Raw genomic sequence first — 16,135 nt, forward strand, 5'->3', positions numbered from 1 at the left:
GTCATGATCCCAGAGTCCTGGGATCGAGTCCTGCCTCAGGGACTCAGCGGGGAGCCTGCTTCTCCCTCTGACCCTTTCCCCTCTCATGCTGTTTCTCACTCTCTCTCTCGCTCTCAAATAAATAAATAAAATCTTTAAAAAAATAAAAATAAAAATTAGTAAAAATCTTTGAACATTTTGGCAAGTAAGTTTCAACTCTTGGGAAAATTAATTTTCATTCTTCATTCTCACCCGTTGGTTGAGTGTCTATGAGGCACACACACCCGGTGAGATGCTGGGAAGAGGTGGAGGCATGGTGTTTGGCCCCTAGCCTTCAGGAGGTGATGGTTTAAGGAGGAACAGAAAGCACAAACCCGTGAGCAGAAGGTAAGGGTCAGTAGCACTAACTGAACAAATGCCTATAGTTAGGGACTGGAAAGGAGCCTCTGTGTCACTTCCAAGGTGACATGTGCCTCGTGACAAGTAGGTTTACACAGGGGACACTGAGAGAGATGTCTCACACATAGAATGCAGCTTCAGGAAGATGGGGACATGCTGGGCACATCTATCAGTGCAAAGTTCTGCCTGAAGCATGGAGCGAGTACAGGGCAATCTGAAAAGGAAAAAAGAAAAAAACTGGAAAATACTGCAAATGCATTCACTCAGTCAGCAGGTATGAACTTAGAGGCCAGGCTCTGCTCTAGGCTCTGGGCATTTGGGTGTGAACGAAGTAGCCACACTCCCTGCCCACAAGAAGCTTATGTTCTAGTGGAGAGACAAACAAATGTATTGAAACAAACAAATACATCAATACAATAATATAGTATCAGAAGTTGACAAATGCTAAAGAAACAATTAAGCAGGCTGAGGTGATAAGACACTGGGTGGTGGCAGTCAAGGGTGGATTCATGTAGGAGTGTTCCTGTTTTTATTTTATTTTTTTTTAAAGATTTTATTTATTTGTTAGAGAGCACGAGCAGGGGGAGGGGTAAAGGGAGAGGGACAAGCAGACTCCCCATTGAGTGGGGAGCCAGACATGGGGCCAGATCCTAGGACTCTGAGATCATGAGCTGAGCTGAGCTTAACAGATTGAGCCACCCAGGCGCCCCAGGAATGCTCCTGTTTTAGAGAGAGCCAGCAAGGAGAGTCTGAGCGAGGGACAGTTCAGAAACCCAGGGTAACATTGTTATGGAACCTGGACTGGATTGCCCATTGGAAGAACCAAGCGGCACCCGGAGATCTTGGAGGATAGGAGGTTTATTTAACACCAGCAGGCTCAGAGGAGGGTGGTCTCCAAAGGTCTGAGCCCTGAGCACAAAGGGGGCAATTTATATACTTCTACTTCCACATACTTAGCAATTTTGGTGCCTGCGCTAAGCGGGGCAGGGAGTAGAACCCGGAAGAGCCCCAGGGCAAGGACTGGGACTCTCACTGGCTTGGTTGGCCATCTTAGGACACATATTTTCCTTATCAAAGTGAAAGAGTGAGATATGTGAATTTCCTGGGCCACAAACATCCCAAAGCTTATTCTGTTATCAGGAAAAAAAAATTAGAAACCCTTTTTGGTGAGGAACAGTTCTAAATAATAAGCTGTGAAGTCACCTGGACCTTCCCCAACTTTGTCTTCTAGGATTCTGCAGCCCAATCCCAGAACCCTGTTTTTTCCTTCTCCCTCATCGCTTCTGTTCTCGTGGGCAGGGCAGAGTTCTGAGAACATACATACACTGAGCTGGGCCTTGTGACAGGGAATGTCACCAAAATACCCCCAGTTTCCTCTATATCCTTTGCCCCTTTCTTCCCCTGCTGCAGAATTAGATACCCAAGAGTCAGCCAGTGGTGCCTCCTCTTCTTTGTCCCCCTCCCCCCTCCCCTGTTTCCAGCCAACCTTCATACCTCATGGTGCCCCTCTAACTACACGCGAAACGCCACCCTGAGGGTCCCCATTCAACCCGGTGCCTCTAGCCCTCGGTGGAGGCTACCTCCTGGACATTGCTCCTCTGCTTTATCAAATCATTTATCCAGGTTGACAAAAAATACTGCAAGAGAAAAAAAAAATTAAGGCTTGAGAGTTAACTAGGATCTAATCATGGCAGCACTTGAATGTTGAGCCAAAGCACAGGTTGCAAACCCCAATGCACAGCAGGACGAAGCATGAATACCAGAATATGAGGAAGGTCTGTCAGACAGTAAGAATCAAGCTTGTTATGTTTCCCTTGAGAATAACACTTGTGTGGGTGCATTGCCCTTTAACACACTAGGATCTAAATAACCAGGCCGAGCATGAGAGAGTCCCTGGGGCGCATAGGCTGCCAGTCGGCCCCCCATGGTCTCCACATGAGGATCAGCATCTCTGTGTAAACAGGAGGAAACCACGGCAAGGTTTGAAGCTGGGAGTGGCATGATCAAGCAGTAGCGTAAAGGATGAATCTGCTGCCTGGCATCAGACCAGTAAACTGCCAGACCTGGCCTTGAGGAGCCAGGGAGACCTACTTGAAGGCCATTGTGAGGAGTACAGAGGACCTAGACTACTTTAATGACTGTGGGAATTTTTAAATATTTGGATAGAAAGAGATCGAAAGTGCAGAATCAAAAGGACTTCGTAACAAACTGGAGAGGGGCAGAATCAAAACAATTATATGGTCCAATCACAGATGATGGAGGAGGGCTTGAAGCAGGGCTGAGTCTTGTGCTTTTTGTACTAAAGCTCTTGTCCTAAGCCCCATTCGTCTATATTATAACGAACCAGCCAGTGCTGTAATTAGTAAGTATGCCAAGTTCCGGGTCTTACAGGAACAGAAAGTGAAATCAAAAGTAAATTCTCTTTCATTCAAATCTGCAACAGCGTGGATTAAGGTAACACATCAACATTTCTCTTCAATTTTTCTTAAAACTCAGAACTTTTCAGTGAGAATAATTCTGGGAACTTAAGGTATAAAACTGCTGTAGTGAGGAGATCTTGTCATGTAAGGTGAGGCTCTGGGGAAAGGGGGTGAATCTGGCCCTGCTGCCTCGGAATGTATGTGAGGTTAAGGTTGGGACTTAAGAACCCTTCTGCTTTACTGACTCACCCTCTTCCGGAGATCTTTTAGCCTTTCCCAAACATTTGCTGCCCATCTTGGATCCCAGGATTTGTTCAATGACATGCTATTGAATATAAAGGAAAGACCCCTAGACTAAGGGTCAAGGGCTGTATTTTCGTCCCAGTTTTGCTTGAAACTTGCCATGTGATTTTGGGAAAATCACTTCCCCTCAGTTTCTTTATCAGGACACCAAAGACATACTAGCTAGCCTTTCAAGTCCTTACTAGATCTAAAGCTAAATTCTATATGAATATGAAGAAATAAGACATTTCTCTTCAGTCTTACCAGTAAAATACAGCTTTCTTGGAGTGTGTCTGCTACAGGTGGGGACAGAAATAATCCTTAATCTATGCCAGAGAATTCAAGTAATAATAATCACAATAATAATTTAATATTTAACATTATGTGCTTTGTATATGCTATATGTGCTTTGTATATGCTAATTGTGGTGCTATGACAAATTCTTCGCATGAATTATTTCTCTTTTTTTAAAAGATTTTATTTATTTATTTGAGAGAGAGAGAGAGAGCACAGAGGCAGTGGGAGAAGCAGACTCCCCGCTGAGTGGAGAGCCCGATGCGGGGCTGGATCCCAGAACCCTGAGATCGTGACCTGAGCCAAAGGCAGACATTTAACTGACTGAGCCACCCAGGCGCCCCTCATTTAATCTTCCTAAATTGAGGATGGTATGATTCATACACTGTTTTATAAGATGAGGAAACTTATGCCCAAAAAAGAAGAAAATTTGCCCAAAATCATATCAGTAAGCATGCTGGAACTAGTATTAGAATCCAAGCACTCTGATTCTCAAGCCTATCAGCTATCAAATAAGCAATTTTTCAAACATTTTCATTTTTCAAACATTCAGAAATTTAAGCAAATACACCAATTGTGGTTTTGTGTGTCAGAGGTTCTTGGAACACTGAGGTTTGGTAGCCATAAATTTTTTTCAGATTTATTTATTTGAGAGAGAGAAAAGAGAGAAAGAGCACCCAGGAGGAGGGGCAGAGGAAGAGGGAGAGAGAATCTCCAGCAGACTCCTCACTGAGCGTGGAGCTTGATGTGGGGCTCAATCTCAAAACCCCGAGATCATGACCTGAGCTGAAACCAAGAGTTAGACGCTCAACAGACTGAACCACCCAGGCGCCCCTAGCCGTAATTTAATGCTTATCTGAAAAAGATAGGAGAAGTGTCATTATTTTTTTAATTAAAAAAATCTTCCCCAGCTTTATTGAGATATAATTGACATTATAACATTGTGTAAATTTAAAGTGTACAACACCTTGGGCGCCTGGGTGGCTCAGTCAGTTAAGCATCTGCCTTTGGCTCAGGTCATGATCCCAGGGTCCTGGGATGGAGCTCTGCATTAGGCTCCACACTCAGTGGGGAGCCTGCTTCTCCCTCTCCCTCTGCTGCTCCTCCTGCTTGTGCTCTCTATGTCTCAGTTAAATAAATAAATAAATAAATAAATAAATAAATAAATAAATAAAATCTTAAAAAAAAGGAAGGTAAAGTGTACAACACCTTGATTTGATACATTTATATATTGCAAAATGACTACCTCCATAGCATTAGCTAACACCTCTGTCCCATCTCATAATTACCACTTCTTTTTTGTGGTGAGAAAGTTACGAATCTACTCTTTCGTGAGGACATTGAGAATCTATTCAACATTCAAGTGCAAGGTACAGTATGATTATCTATAATCACCATGCTGTACATTAGATCCCTAGAACTTGTTAAATCTTCTGATTGGAAGTTCATACCCATTTCCCCCACTGCACAACTCCTGGTAACTGCCACTCCACTGTGTTTCTCTGAGTTCAGCTTTTTTAGATTTCACGCATACATGATATATCATATTTATTTGTCTTTCTCTGTCTGACTTATTTCACTTAGCATGATGTCCTCAAGTTCCATCCATGTTATTGCAAATGGCAGGGTTTCCTTTTATCTCATATCCGAATAACATCCCACTGCAGGCGTATATACCACATCACCTCTATTTGTTCATCCATTGATGGACCCTTAGGTTGTGTCCTTGTCTTGGCTTTGAAATGCCTTATTTTACCATTCTTCTTCTTGTTCTTTTAACAATACCTGCTTGTCTGCAGTAATATTACAAATTGGAAAATCAAAGTAACTGTTGGGATGATTAATTCTAAAGAGCTTGCTAATGAAAAAGAAAGAAAGGAAACCATTCATGGGCTGAGTTGGAGCTGGGAGGAGGTAAGTAGAGGCAGGTGGCAGGGTGAGAGTCAGAGCTGAATCACCTAAACTAATAGTATTGTTTGTCCTCACTTTATGTTTTGTTATTTTACCCTTCTAATGAGAAAAAAATCATCTTAGTTCTATTTAGAAGCAGTAAATTCAGTTTGATTTAATTGCATTTTCAAAGGTAGCCTAAGACGAAGAACATCAAAACAATTTTTTAAATATTCTCACTAAGAATATTATAAACTCAGTTTTATTTCTATAGCTTTGGTATATTGGAAATATACCTTGACCAGCATCCTTTCCAGCAACAGCCATAGAATAAAGCCATTCAGATGATGTTATTCATTGAAAGAGGTGAAGTTGAATGCCATTAATAATTAAACCTGGTATCCAAAGAATATAGTTTCTTTGTGACTCAAAACAAAATAGAAACCACCTGTGCAGCTTATTTTCAGGTGTCCAGGATTCAGCCAGAATGATGTAGCCAAATGTTAAAAACATTTAACATGCAATGAATTTACATACCTGCCTGATGTTCATTGCATAGGAATGCAGAGGGAATTCTATACATGTAATTTTAAGGCAGAGTCCTTTCATTTGGCCTCTACAGGATTTTTTGTAATAACCAAATGATAGCTCAATTTCCACTTTATTGTGTGGTTATTTGGCTTGATTCTATGAAAGCAGGTTTTCTCCATTCACATATATACTTTTATTTTTTAAGGATTTATTTATTAATTGAATTCATTTTCTACATGCTATGAATGTTTTTTTTTTCCTTCTAGATCAAATCCACTTATTGAAACATATCATTCAGATCCTGTGTGACGTAACTGGAGCTGGTACAGTGCTGTAGAGAATTATGAGACTTAGCCTGGGTATTAATTTGTCTTCTACAGAATAGATTTAGTATCCATTCTTCTGCAATGGCTAATCCATGCAGAAAACTGCTATTTAATATTTACATGGGATTTTACTGCTCAATCATCATGCCCAAAATGTGCATTTGTTCTCAGTTTTCAATGTCATCTACTGATCCATTCAATAAGGACCCTAGGGCTTTCCCCATAGCCACCAATGGGGAACCGTTTCCTTGGAACAAGCTGAGGCTCCCCAGCATGATAATTCCCCTCCACTATGACCTTTTGGTTCATCCAAATCTCACCTCGTTGGACTTCGTTGGTTTTGAGAAGATTGAAGTCTTGGTCAGAGATGCCACTCAATTTATCATCTTGCACAGCAAAGACCTTGAAGTCATGAATGTCATCCTTCAATCAGAGGAAGATTTGAGATACAGGAAACCAGGAAAAAAGCTGAACGTTTTGAGTTATCCTGCTCATCAACAAATTGCACTGTTGGTTCCAGAGAAACTAATGGCTGATTTGAGATACTCTGTGGCTATCAACTTCCAGGCCAAGTTAGCCAATGGTTTTGAAGGGTTTTATAGAAGCACATACAGAACTCGTGGTGGTAAAACAAGGTAAGACATTGCTCTAGCTGTTTAGTCTTTAGTGATACTTTCCTTATGGGTTACATCTCTTTGCCAGGAGCACATTTCAGCAGTCATTTATGAAAAGCTCAATAAACCATGGAAACTTAGAAGAAGAAGCTCTGCTATTTCTTAAGGAAATTTCAGTCAAGATGAGAACACAGAATGCAGAGGCATAAACAACTAGAGGGAGAATGACTAGGAGAAGAGAGCAGTATGTGACTGTGTTGAGACAGATATGTTGTTGTGCTAGGGGGAAGGATGGTCATGACACAGAAAGCTGAGATACGGAAGACTTCTCAAAGGAGGTGAGTCTTGATCTGAGACCAGAAGGAAACACAAGTAAGATTTGGGTTGAGAGAAAGGAAGTGAAAGTGTGTATACATTACCCAAGAAACAGCATGACTCAAATCCAGGAGGCAGGAACAAGTCTGTTTGGAGAATTGAGAAATATGATCAATTTAATGAACTCCCATTTATTGAGCACTTGCTAAGGTATGTGGGAAGAGACAACCAGGTCAAGAAAATAAATTAAATGGACAAGGTAAATGATAAATGCTATGAAGGAAATAAAATGAGGTGCTGTAATAGAAAGAAAGTGTAGCTGGGGATTGGAACTCATTGATCTAAGTGGTCAGGAAAGTCCTTGCTAAGAAGATGCATTTAAACTGAAAATAATATTATTTGAAAAAAGGAGAAAATCATGAGGACATCTTTGGGTAGAGTATCTCCAGACAAGGGAACAGCAAGTGTGAAGGTTCTGAGGTTGGGCTGACTGACTAGCATGGCTTGAGGACAGTGACAAAGGAGATAAATAGAGTAGAAAAGGGTCAGATCAGGCAAAGACTTTGAGCCTCTTGTACGGAGTTTAGGCTTTTCCTCCAGTGCGGTGGGGATTCATCAGGAAGTTCTGATCTGATGTATGCTCCATAAAGCTCGAGTGTATGTTGTGAGTACATTACAGAGAGGGGAACACAGAGGACAGTAATCACTTAGGAGGTCATTGCAGTGGTGTGGGCAAGAAATGAGGGTGGCTTGGGCAGTGCTTATGGAGTGAAGTGATTGAACGTGGCATTTGTTTTGGAGGGTAAAACAGACAGAATTTTCTGACAGTTATGTGAAATTAGAGAAAGAGAGGAATCAGTGATTCTTCATAGAGTGGATGCTTTGGTTGTCCAGGGCCAGGGCCCATCTGGGAGGGTTTCAGTGCTTTCCCACTTTTGATCTGTGACACTCAACTGTCAGTTAGAGAAACCCAGATACAATGGTTTAACCACATGAGGGGGCCATTATTTTCTCATGCAAGAAGAAGTCTAGAAACAGGACAGGCCAGGTTTGCTACGGCACTCTTCAGTGCTATCCAGGACCCAGGCAGCTTCTATCTTTCTGCTCAGCACCCTTGGAATATGGCTTTCCTCCTAATACAAAATGATTTCTGTACCTCTAGGCATCAAGTTCACATTGTAGGCAGAAGAAGGGGGAAGTGAGGGGAGAGAAAAAGACAAAAAGAAACATTCCAACTGAGGGTTTTACAAAGTTTTCCTACCCAATGAATTCAGTCAGGCCAGAATGAGTTGCAAGGGACTCTGAGAGGTGATTCTTTTATCTGGACACATTGTCTTCTTGAGTAAAATCAGGATTCCACTGGAATTGAAGAAGGGGAATGAGTAGGTGACTTAAGCAATGTCTGCTACATTATCTCTTCTTCCCACCTTAGGTGATCTCACTACCCTCTGAGGACTCATGTGCCCCCTGCCCCCAGGCCTCAGTGGTCTGTAGGAGAGCACTTCCCCAAGCCCATGTCTTTGCCCCTCCCTTTGGGACATTTCTCTCATTGCAGCCTCAATTCTTAAGGGTCTGTTCTCAGCCAGCACAGTACTAGATAGGGAATTTATCATCAGCTTCTCACTAACAACATGTGACCAGTCATGGCTTTTTTTCATTTTCTCAAGTGACAAAGACTCCACCGCAAGGAAATACCTTTTAAGGATATAATTTTGGGAGACGTGGGAAACTGGAGAGGGAGATTTTTTTCTTTGAGTAAAGCTGGAGGACTTTTCAACATGTCTCCCATAACTAACTTCAGGCTATTTCTGACTCTTCTTGTGATTAAGTAGCTCTCTTCATCCTCAGTTACATAGTAGATCTAACAAATAGGATGATTCGCAGCACAGTGTCAATAGACTCATGGATCTCTTTCTCTCTCTCTCTTCCTCCCTCTCTCTCTTTCTCTCTCACACACACACACACACACACACACACACACACACACACACACACACACCTTAACCTAAAATATAAAAATAATCCAGTCAACAATAGCTCTTTGAGAAGCAAGAAGTCACTACTTTACACGCAGAGCTAAAATTAATTGTGCAAGTAGCAGAAAAAAATATTAATTTTTTTACTTTCCTACTGTAGACTTACTATAAACAAAATTTCACATTTGTGAAAAGTTATTCCAGGTATGTGGAATTCCTTTATACTTCTAGTAGCTGCTACCAAATCCAAATAAGGCCTGAAGTTCCAAGCAAATCAAATCATCCCAATCCCCAGCCTCATTTTCCAATCTATATTATAAAAGCAAAGTAAATTGACAAAATTAGCCTGGCAGTCCCTCCTGTTTTTTTTTTCCCTCCTGGCCCTTCCCACCCTTTATCTGACTCTAGAGATTTTTTATTCTCCCCTCCTTCTCCAATAAAAGTCTGCACTCCAGGTTTGTTTCTTAATTGAAGCTTTAAGTCCAAAGAATAAATCTGTAATTATACAATTTCAGGCATTATCAAGGTGATGGGGTATAGAGATTTGTCAGAATGTCTATGTACCTATTATAGTCTCAGGACTGGAGCTACTTGGCTGGCAAGCAGAGAAAGCTAGAAGTTCCTGGGAGTTAGGTCCCCCAGGGTGTACAAAATATGAAATCCTAGCTCAGGGGAAAACTTAAAGGTGTAATTTCCATTCCAGAGCTCCCCAGATATCAGACTGAAGCTGGATCCAGCCTGGCTTTTTCTTCTATCCTATCCTGCTTCTTCACTCTTTCCCTACCTCCTTAACATCTCCTGGAGGCATGTTTTTAATAAAACAGGGTCTGCTTTCTGAGAACACAACCTAAGACATCACTCACATTCACAAGTATTCAAATCTCCAACTGAAGCCCCCTCCTGAGAGATGGTACTTAACTACTAATATCCGAGTCAGTTTTGGCATCAAATTGACTGGGCATACCTATCTCATTTAGTAGCTAAGGAACCTGGTAAGGTTACTCAGATTTTCTGAGTCTCAATATCCTTGCCTACTATGAGTATGAAAGAGGTCATAGAAGCAGAGTGCCCAGCACTGTGCATTATTCATGACTGGCAGGTACTAAACAAAATTTTACCCTTGTTTTATTTAAAAAGACATCCTAGATTCACTAAGATTATAGTTTGAGAAGTTTGAGAAGTCAAATATATCACCTCCAGGTTTGATAAGCTGTGTTCTGAAGGTATAGTTCATTTCTTTTCTTGATTTCACTTGTGAAATTCTGGCCGGTGGTTTCTTCATTTCACAGAATAATTGCAGTAACAGATTTTGAGCCAACTGAAGCCCGGATGGCTTTCCCTTGCTTTGATGAACCATTGTTTAAAGCCAACTTTTCCATCAAGATAAGAAGAGAAAGTGGACACATTGCACTCTCCAACATGCCAAAGGTATTGTCACTTGCAGAAACTTCAGGGGAATCATTCTCAAGTTGAGCTTTGGTCTTTGTTGTATTTTTTTTTTTTTAACATTTCTTGTTTTCAATATTTAAGCCATTAATTTGTTTTCTCCATCTACATATTATATAATAACCCCAATCCTTCTAGATTTTAACATCATTCTGGTTGGGGCATTGTTATACCAGAAGTTTAAAAAAAAAACCGTGATTTATATTTGATTTGTATTCATATGGAAACAATGTTCTTTTTCATTCTGTGTTACTTGGCCAATGATGAAATTCAAAACCACACAGAGCAGCACTTCTCAAACTTTAATGTTGAGATGAATCATCTGAGGATCTTGTTAAAATTTAGATTCTGATTCGGCTTGGCACCAGTGAAGATCAAAGTTCTGCCTTTTTAACAAGCTCTCGGGTGATACCACTGCGGCTGGTCCAGACTCCACATGTAGAGTGGGAAGGATCTAGAGAACCCTGCTTGGGCTCCACCTTGGAAATTCTGCTCTAGTGGTCTCTGATGAAACTTAGAAGTCCCCCCCTTTTTTTTAAGTTCCATGGGTAATTCTTAAAATTATCTGTGAAAATCATCTATGATAGTTATACACTTTTTTAACTGAAAGAGACATTTGAACCCTTTATTTGCACTCAAAATTCAGAGACTCTGAAAGATACCACTGACTGCGGGCCTCATTTGATATTTCCTCACTAATGATGTCCTTGCCATTTGTGATGTTGGACAAAATATAAAATATTTCCCAATTGCCACTTGGAAAGTGAGACAAAAATAGAGGCTCTTCTGATCGTGCTTCAGCAAAATGAGCATCCCAGAAAGCAGCTGGGCCATCATAAGCCAGCAAGGGGCCCTACCCCATTTTTCTCTCTGCCTTCCACAGTGACCAGCCTCTGTGGTTGAAGGAGAGAAATGAGTCGATAACACGAGACACTGAATTTCCCTAGATTTCTGTTTCATGCTGGTAAAGGTATTTGCTCTGATATATTGGCAGAGCAGATCAGCGGGAAAAGTGACAATACTCCACGTGACACATACCCTAGTTTTTCCTTGATCACCCAGACAGCAATTCAATTAGCCTACTCATTTCCGGGTAAAAATGATCCTCTACTTGAACTTCAAGTCTGCTTTCTAACTGTATGTTCATTTAAGGGCAGTTCAGTCTCTTTCCCAGCAGCTTTATATTAATGTCATTTTTCATATGAATAATCATGGAGGGTAAAATAAAGATATAATTATTTTAAAGCCTTTTCATTAAAATGTGATACAAACATAATTGTGGTTTCATTATATTAGAATTTAAAATTTTTTTAAGATTTTTATTTATTTATTTGACAGAGAGAGAGACAGCGAGAGAAGGAACACAAGCAGGGGGAGTGGGAGAGGGAGAGGGAGAAGCAGGCTCTCCGCTGAGCAGGGAGCCCAATGCAGGGCTCAATCCCAGGACCCTGGGATCATGACCTGAGCTGAAGGCAGACGCTTAACCACCTGAGCCACCCAGTTACCCCAGAATTTTTTTTATCTTTAGAAATCTCCAGCAACTTCTCATATTTAAGACAAATTAGTGCATATTTAAAAAATATTTTATACAATCCTTGAATATTTGCATTGCCTCAACTGACTTGTCCAGTTCTCCGGATCATACCTTTCCAGCAAATACTGGCTCCACTGTCTGCTTCTCACTGACATGCCCAATCCAGGATTTTGTGGTTGACCAAAAAAGGACAATTGAAGTCATGCTACAATCTTACTCTCTGGACAATCGCTGCAACAATTAAGCTGGGCTATGGATTGGTGAGAAACAACACATACTAAGTTCTCAGTCTGCTCAGTTAATACAAGATTTAAGGGAAGTGAGGTAGCCAGACAAGTACTAGGGAAGGCAGCATATCTTTGGGACATTTTTTTGTCCCCTTCATTTCTTAAAGGAACACACACCTGCTGGCGATACTTGCTATGTAAGGAAAGTCCGGCCAATATTGAGAAACAGCTAAATCCTTGTCTAGCAACAAGTGTTCTGTACTTGGAGATTACATCATCATCCTGGAAGACCGTACACTAACACTCCATGCACTTCCATTTAAGGCAATGTTAATCCACATGGTTCGCTCCAGGTTCCAGAATAAAACTCAGCCTCCGTGTGCTACATCTTCATGGGGGGGGGGGGCAGCGGGGGAGAGAAATCAGAGGGAACCCCAACCGTCTCCTAACCACTCCTGCCACCAGTGTCTAGTGTCAGAGACTCTCGTCCCCCCAGTGTCCCACAGCCTTCCTCCTCCTCCCCTCTCTCCTCTAACACACTTGACTAACTGGTTTTTTACTGAGTTTGGTCATAAGACTACAGTCAAAATGCCCTCTCCCTGGCCTCTACCATAATCCTTGCCTCTGGTAGAAGTATGTGCTCATAGAATTCTGGTTGAATCAGATCCCTAAAAAAGAGATTGTTGTTCTACAGAGTTAACTTGTAGGATATATATATGTAAGGCGCAGTCCTATATATACTGCTACCTTTCTCAAAGTATTGGTCAGTGTCTTCTACTTTATTAAAACTTAGGACCTCATTTTTTTATAGAATTCTCTAGAATCAAATACTGTAGAATTAAATAGCACAAACATTTGTCATTTAAGTAGGCTAGACAGTTTCTGGTAATACTTCAAGCTATTTTCTCTTGCCAAGGCAAACTGCAATCTTATCCAAACAGATAAAACATGCCTGACAATCCCTGGTTAGTGCTGTTGAAGCCTGATGCCTTGAAAGGGATGTTGGGAGGGGAAAGCTAGTCTATAGAGTTGTTACCAATTTGAAGAAAGTGGTATTTTCAGATTACTGGATCTGTATCCATTCAGTATTTGGGGGCATTGTACCATGGTGGAAACCATCTCTGGGACAAGCTATCCTGAGCAAATAAAGATAAAATTTGGTAATTACTCAGTGAATTTGATAGATGTGGCTGACCAGTCTGTAGGCTTAAAACTTCTTACTTCTTCCGTAGATAGGCAGAAGCTTAAATTACTAATGACCTCCTTGGCCTGCCTGCTTTCATTGCTGAATCGATGAAGCAAAGATAAAATAAGACTATGACTCAAGCTGTCACACAGCGAGTGAAAGAATGAGCAATGTCTCTGGAGTCACACGGTCACATCCACATCTTGGTCTTCCTGTGGAACTAGCCACGTGATCTTGGGCAGTTCAGTTAACATTTCTGAGACTCTCTTTCCTCACCTGTGAAATAACACCTACCTCACACATAAATAAAAAGAGGACTAAAAGATAATGAAAATTATCTCACACAGTTTTGTGTCCCATTTCCTTCTGCAACAGAGATCTATTATATAACAAACAAAGGGAAAGGAGACATTCTTTGATATTTTTGCTTACAAGTGCAGAACTTGAATTTATGCCAGTGTTGGAGATTACTGCATTTCAAGAAAGTAGAAATATCTAAAATATTTTTATGCTTTCAAGCAACAAAATAAGATTTGGCATCATTTTGGGATCTCACAGGTGGTACATGATGTCTTAGAGGAAGTCTAGGGGTAAAAGAAAAAAAGGGAGGAGAGGTCACAGAATATTATGACAGGCCATTGATCTCCTCTAATGTCATCAAGTGGCCTTCAAAGTGTCAGGACCTTCACCAACTTAAATCATAGGCATTGTTGTAAAATATTCCAATTTACAAATACTATTTTTTTCCCTTCCTGTAGGTTAAGACAATTGAACTTGAAGGAGGCCTCTTAGAAGATCATTTTGAAACTACGGTAAAAATGAGTACATACCTTGTAGCTTATATAGTTTGTGATTTCAACTCTGTGAGTGGCACCACCTCCTCAGGCGTCAAGGTAAGACTGGGTTCTAATTTTATACACTGTCCTGAGAGCAACAAGCTTTTATTTTCTTACACTTTTTTTTTCTTGTTATCAAAGTATCATGCTTATTTCACAAAATAGACAGAAAATAAAATAAATTACTCATAAATCCCACCATCAAGATATAATTACTGATAATATTAGTGTAAGTTTTCAAGTATTTTCTGTATGTATGTCAGTATATGAGAGTGTATACAATAACTGTGTATACCTTTTACAAAATAATCTTTAAGATTATTTAACTCTATATTCACCATAATATGCCATAAGAACTGAATGCCGTTGAATTTTTCTATAATATTTTTATTACATTTTATGGAATTTCCTATAATATTATGTTAATAATTGCTTAGTGTTAGACTGCATGGAAGTACCAAAAGAAATTTTAATCAGCATCTTATTTTAGGACATTCACATTGTTTCCAATTGTTTTCTATAACTTTTTTCCCTCAATGAGAGGTACTTCATACTTTTTAGAGTCTTCATTATTTGAAAAAATTTACAATACCCAATGGGTAGCTTACAGAGTTTTGCAAATATCAGTAGGGACATCATCATCATCTCCTTACCCTGAAGAACCAAATATAGACATACAAACATTCAAAGAACCCTAAAATAATGCTCATGAAAAACAGCTATAAAATAGCTATTTCAATTTATATACATATTATACTTACAGATATGTAGATATATGTTATGAGTAATGCATCTAGATACATAACACAGCAGCTCTGCACCCAGAGTCTGCATAGATAACAGACATATGAAAGGCCTGATGGTACTTAACTTCAGGAGGGCATATTCCAGTCAGCTTCCTGGGTTTCACATCCCAGCTCTGACTTGGAGCAAGTTACTTAATTCCCATGTGTTTCCATCTTTTCATAAGGTTGTTGAGAGGATTCAATTAGATTTCACATGTACATATTTAGCACTGTGCCTGATAAGCCATCAAAAAATGGTAACTATTAATATATGCTTCCTATAAAAGTTCTGAGGAACTTCAGGTAATTCAGAGCATGAAAGCAGATCATAAAATGAAAGTAGCACCATACTTGAAACCCAATAAAAGTGGAATGTAATTTTATCTTTTTCCATTCAGTGTTATATACTTGTGGGAGAGTAAAGGAACATATTGGGGGATTTTTGAGTTTAAAGTCAACTAGACGAGAAGGTAGATCCAATAAATTTTGAAGGCTTTCCAACTCATACTCCTATGTTTTATCTGACTTGTGCTGGTGAACACAATTCTGGAAGACTGGCCCTCAAGTGCTAGAATGCATAATAGTGATGAGCTCAAGTGGGCTCTCATGATACAGTGGATTCATATAGCTTGAAATTTACAGATTAGCACCTAGGGAATGGGTTATAACAAGAGACACAGGGTTGTTTATAATTTTTAAGACTGATTTTTGTTTAATACTTTATGGAACATCTTATCCCCATCAAAAACATGCTTAATTGTATTACAGTAATTTCTTGAAAAATGTAGTCTACCTTTCTTTGAGTGAGGGTTGTTAGGAATGGAATTGTGCCAAGGATTTGTGACATTCAAAGACCACTTCTTCTGATCAACATTTCCAGGTGTCCGTCTATGCATCCCCAGATAAATGGAGTCAAACACATTATGCTTTGGAAGCATCATTAAAGCTACTTGATTTTTATGAAAATTACTTTGATATCAACTATCCACTCCCCAAACTGGGTAGGTTCAAATTCCATGTCATTGTATTTATTTTTGCTTATAGACCTTGCTTTGATTTTTTTTTTTTGTCTTTATATGTGATTTAAATGAGTAC

General features: G+C 40.0%; 1 protein-coding gene across 2 annotated transcripts in view; it reads left to right on the plus strand.

The window, feature by feature from the left end:
* Window positions 1-2,696: 2,696 nt before the first annotated feature.
* Window positions 2,697-16,135, plus strand: part of ERAP2 (endoplasmic reticulum aminopeptidase 2) — a 43,724-nt gene continuing 30,285 nt past the window's right edge. Inside the window, exons 1-5 of one of the 2 annotated variants that reach the window (XM_064596418.1) lie at window positions 2,697-2,832; window positions 6,062-6,756; window positions 10,316-10,454; window positions 14,178-14,312; window positions 15,921-16,041. In XM_064596418.1, coding sequence (XP_064452488.1) covers window positions 6,203-6,756; window positions 10,316-10,454; window positions 14,178-14,312; window positions 15,921-16,041 — 949 coding nt within the window. In that variant the 5' untranslated portion in view covers window positions 2,697-2,832; window positions 6,062-6,202. Of the gene's footprint in view, window positions 2,833-6,061; window positions 6,757-10,315; window positions 10,455-14,177; window positions 14,313-15,920; window positions 16,042-16,135 lie in introns of those variants that run through there. The other variant, XM_045899162.3, reaches the window with a different exon arrangement.

Source organism: Mirounga angustirostris, unplaced genomic scaffold (genome assembly GCF_029215605.1).
Source record: "Mirounga angustirostris isolate CCGP_5_RB_7025 unplaced genomic scaffold, mMirAng1.0.hap1 SCAF_7, whole genome shotgun sequence".
Lineage (NCBI taxonomy): Eukaryota > Metazoa > Chordata > Mammalia > Carnivora > Phocidae > Mirounga > Mirounga angustirostris.